The 3,913-nt window shown below is 65.8% G+C and overlaps 2 protein-coding genes across 18 annotated transcripts in view; one reads left to right on the top strand and one right to left on the bottom strand.

The window, feature by feature from the left end:
- Positions 1 to 273, top strand: part of CYBC1 (cytochrome b-245 chaperone 1) — an 8,573-nt gene extending 8,300 nt beyond the window's left edge. For all 5 annotated transcript variants that reach the window (XM_014586711.2, XM_014586709.2, XM_014586712.2 and 2 more), the window contains exon 8: positions 27 to 273. The gene's annotated coding sequence lies outside the window, so the exon portion shown is untranslated. The remainder of the gene's footprint in view (positions 1 to 26) is intronic.
- Positions 1 to 3,913, bottom strand: part of HEXD (hexosaminidase D) — a 28,170-nt gene that overhangs the window by 6,045 nt on the left and 18,212 nt on the right. For 9 of the 13 annotated variants that reach the window (XM_027770716.1, XM_027770719.1, XM_027770713.1 and 6 more), the window contains 8 exons: positions 3,504 to 3,575; positions 3,028 to 3,223; positions 2,201 to 2,283; positions 1,892 to 2,020; positions 1,368 to 1,446; positions 1,201 to 1,302; positions 1,003 to 1,092; positions 190 to 601 (listed from right to left, as the gene is read on the bottom strand). In XM_027770716.1, coding sequence (XP_027626517.1) covers positions 391 to 601; positions 1,003 to 1,092; positions 1,201 to 1,302; positions 1,368 to 1,446; positions 1,892 to 2,020; positions 2,201 to 2,283; positions 3,028 to 3,223; positions 3,504 to 3,575 — 962 coding nt within the window. In that variant the 3' untranslated portion in view covers positions 190 to 390. Of the gene's footprint in view, positions 1 to 189; positions 602 to 1,002; positions 1,093 to 1,200; positions 1,303 to 1,367; positions 1,447 to 1,891; positions 2,021 to 2,200; positions 2,284 to 3,027; positions 3,224 to 3,503; positions 3,576 to 3,913 lie in introns of those variants that run through there. The other 4 variants (XM_006145598.2, XM_027770720.1, XM_027770712.1 and 1 more) reach the window with 3 other exon arrangements.

Genomic DNA, 3,913 nt, shown 5'->3' on the forward strand with positions numbered 1-3,913 from the left:
GGTTGGGTCAGTCTCTTTTGCAGTGCCTGCCAGCCTCCCCAGGCTGGGTATGTGGCCACTCAGACCTGCCAGGGCCAGGTGTCTCAGTGTGGCAGTCAGAACCTCCCCAAGAGGAAATACGTGAGACACGGTCCTTGGTGGGGGCTTCCCCGCTGGAGCGGAGTCCACTATAACAGGGTGACAGCAGACTTCAGGTTTACTGGGGTGGCTTCCTGCTTCTGCACCCCTTTTTATTCCCAAAGGGCTACCAATAAAGTTCCATGTGCAACCATACACTCCCTCTGCCTCTTCCTTTGCCATCTGCTTCTCTTCCCCTAGAGGCCGGGAGGGCTGCTGGCCCTGTATGTGCGCAGCCACCCGGGGCTGACAGGATGTGACCATCGGGACAGGCTAGGGTGGTGCAGCCCAGGCCCCTGGGGCGGCCCCCTCAGGGCAGGGTTGCTGGGCAGCCGCCACGCTCAGGTTCTGCGCCAGGCTCTGCAGCCGCTGCATGCTGGGCTGCACGTTCTCCTCCAGCCACTCCTGCACGGCGTCCGGGTAGAAGGCAAGCTGCAGGGCAGCCTCCAGCTCCTGCACCACTGCACTCCACCTGGCTAGCAGACTGCGCGGAGGCACAGCTGTGAGGCCCGTGGGGAGGGCACACTCCCTCAGCTCCCCCCCCCAGATGTCAAGGGGAGCTAGACCAAGATAGCTCAATCTAGGCGTGATCCACACGACCCAGCAGACCTGACGTGCAGGGTTGGTGCACGGACCTGTTGTGCAGCTGGGGGTGCCCCCACTTGTGAGCTGCACTCATGTCCCTGAACCAGGAGTAGTAGGCAAGGGCCCTGAGGGACAGGAGGGCTGACTCCGAGGCTGGCCCTAGGCCTGCGGTGCGGGGTGACCCTATTGGCTGGGAAAGGTTGCAGATGTCTGCCATCCCTGTTTCCTGTGCTGTGAGTTGGACTTGGTGCGGCACCAGCTGGTGGGGAGGGGTGGGCCCGAGTGACGGCCGGGCAGTACCTGAGCACTTCGGGCTGCACGTGCTGCACCATGGCAGGGTGGATGAGCCTCCGCCTACGATGGTAGGGGCTGAACCAGCCAGTCACAAACCTGGGGCAGGCCCAAGACAGGAGGCGGCTGGGCTGGCAGCCCTGTGGGGTGGGCCATGCCTTCTGCCCTCGGGGCTCTGCAGATCCCTTGTACCATCCCACCACTCACCTGTTCCTCTCGAGCAGGGCATCCACGGAGCTGCTCAGGTGGAGGCTGACTTGCCAGACGAGGGCCAGGATGTTGCTGCCCGGGAAGGAGCCAGCCCCCTGGCTGCCAGAGAGCACAGCCTGAGGGCAGTGTCTCTGCAGGAAGGGGGGCCTGGGGGCGGGCATTACCTCACAGAAGGGGGCACCTCCAGGCTCGGGACTTGGAGCAAGTGCTCCACTCTCGACTTCACGTCTTCAGTGAATCCTCCTGAAACCAACCACAGGTGACAGCGGGAGTGATCAGGAAAGGCTGTGGGCTGGTAGCACAGGGAGCCACTGGCCAGGGCCGGCCCCCGAGGAGCCCCAGGAAGGGTGAGCCCTGCTGCTGCTCACTGAGCACAGGGAATGTGTGATCTTATAATGGGAAGATGGCAGTGAGAGCCCTTGGCCCTGCCCACAGGTGGAGCACAGCCGCATGGGTACCCGGGGCTCACAGAACACACCACTGTGGTTTTCTCTGCGGTCGCTAGGTCAGTGTATGTGGGCACCTGCATGAAAGCTGGTTGCAGGCGGTGAGGAGGGAGGGAGAGGCCCTGCCCCCAGAGCCCGTCAGCCTGGGCTGTGCTCTCCCCGGGGGGCGGGGCCGAGGGCAGCACGGCTGATACTTGGGCGCCTCTCCAGTGTGGGCTCAGGCACCAGTTTCCTCAGCATACCACTCTCCAAGTGACAGCCCCACGGCTCTCCCACGTCTGCGTCTGCCCCGGCCCTGCGTCCACACGCTCTTCTAAATTCCCAGTGATCTTGGCACAATCCAGGCAGCTCTTGGGGCACCCCCTCACCTGCTAGGTGATGGGGCGGGAAGCTGGGTGGTGGTGTCCACTGGGCCAGGGCACCTGCTTTTCCAGGCTGCCTGGTGTTCGTGCAGTACGGGCAGGGCCATCCCCGCATCTCCACCCATGGCAAACAGCCCGAGTCCTGCCTCCCACCCTCCTGGGCTGTCCAGTGCTGCTGGACGGACATACCATGGAGTAGCAGCTGCAGGCAGGCGGCCAGGGACGGGATGGCCACAGGAAGCAGTTCACACAGCACCGAGAAGTGGTCATACCTGCATCCAGACAGGGCCTCAGCTGCAGCCTGCCCACCAGCTTGGGCTGCTCCGCACTGGCCCTGCTCACTCGGCTGTGGGCCGAGTTCAACGCCCAGATCCAGCAGGCCTCAGGATGTGCCACACTCCCCAGCCCTTGGTGCCAGCCTGGCCCAGCCCCACCCTATGCACCCTGGGAGGAGGCCTTGTCACCAACCCTGTCCCAGCATTCTCCTGCCTGCTTAGGGGCCCACACTAGGGCCCCTCCTGCCCCGAGGGCGGTGCTGCTCGGTCACATGCTGGCTGGGCTCTCCCAGACGCCCGGGACCCTTGGCCCTGTCCTGGGTGGAGGGCTCCATCTGCAGCGTTAGTCCTGACTGCGATGTGCACCGTGGCTGCACCAGGAGCTGTCGGACAGCGGGAGCTATGGGGTCATCCCACAGGGCTGACCCTGCCTGCAGCCTGTGGCACCAGACCGGCCCGGCCCACGAGCCTGTGCAGCTGCATCACACCCTCCAGCTCCCCACGTCTGCATCTGAGTCTCGGCCTGTGGTCCGGGGCTGCCTCTCCCAGGTGCCCGCACTGGCCTCTTGCCCCTGCCCAACTCCAGGTCCAGAGCTGTCTGGAGCCACGAGCCCAGGAAGGAGCGGAAGCAGGTGGTGGGTAGGCCCTGGGTGCCCCAGGAGGTGCCCCTTAGCAGGGTCTGACATGGACTCCGGCTGGGAGGGGCTCCTTCCTGAAGGTCTTTCTGGGGCCCGAGCTCACCTCTGCCAGCCGGTCAGCACGATGCCCTGCAGCGTGTCTGCTGGCATGCGGCCTGCCACCTGCAGCCACTGCGCGTGGTTCTGGAGGTGGTGCTGGAGCGGGGGCAGGGCCTGGCGGACCCCCGTGGCCCCCTTGAAGGCACTGGCGGCCCACAGGCGTGGGAAGCCACACTCTCGGTACTTCCGCATGAGGAGGACTGGGGGGGGGGAAGCAGTGAGAGGCAGCCAGAAGGCAGCGGCCACCCAGGGCCCTCGGAGCAGCTGTGTCCTGTCCCAGTGGAGGACAGACTCCTGAGGGCACGTGGGGGGCAGGCCGTTCAGAAAACCCCTCTAGGCACTGGAAGAGAAGGTGGCCCCTGGGTGCCGTGGGGTCTGTGTGGCGGCAGCCCTGTGCCAGCACATGACTAAGGACAGCAGTCAGGGTCGCGGGTCCCGGGGACGCGCCTGGGCCGGGTGCACCCCGGCAGCGGTACTGACCCTTGCCCTGGACGTCCAGGTCGGCCCCGTAGTCCCAGAGCACCGGCTCCACCAGCTGCAGTACCCCCGACGCTGGGGACAGAGGAAAGGGGCAGCACTAGCCGACAGCATCTACTTCGCAGCCTGGCCCCACACACGCCCTGGAACCTGGGTGAGGGCCACCCTCCCAAGGACTCGCGGGCTGCAAGTGCAGGCATGGCAGGCGGAATCCTCAGCGATGGGGCCTCCCCAAGGCCAGGTGGGCCGTGATGGCGTGGGAGTGTGCTGGGGCCCCGTCTGGGCTGCCTTCTGCCCCTGTGGGCCGCCAGGCACAGCCAGAGCACCCACTGCCAGGTCACCTCCAGCTGAGTGGAAGGGCCGTCACGTCAATGGCCAGTCTGGGGGGACCCAGACCCCCAAGCACGTGGGGG

Source organism: Tupaia chinensis, unplaced genomic scaffold, assembly GCF_000334495.1.
Source record: "Tupaia chinensis unplaced genomic scaffold, TupChi_1.0 Scaffold000159_1, whole genome shotgun sequence".
Lineage (NCBI taxonomy): Eukaryota > Metazoa > Chordata > Mammalia > Scandentia > Tupaiidae > Tupaia > Tupaia belangeri.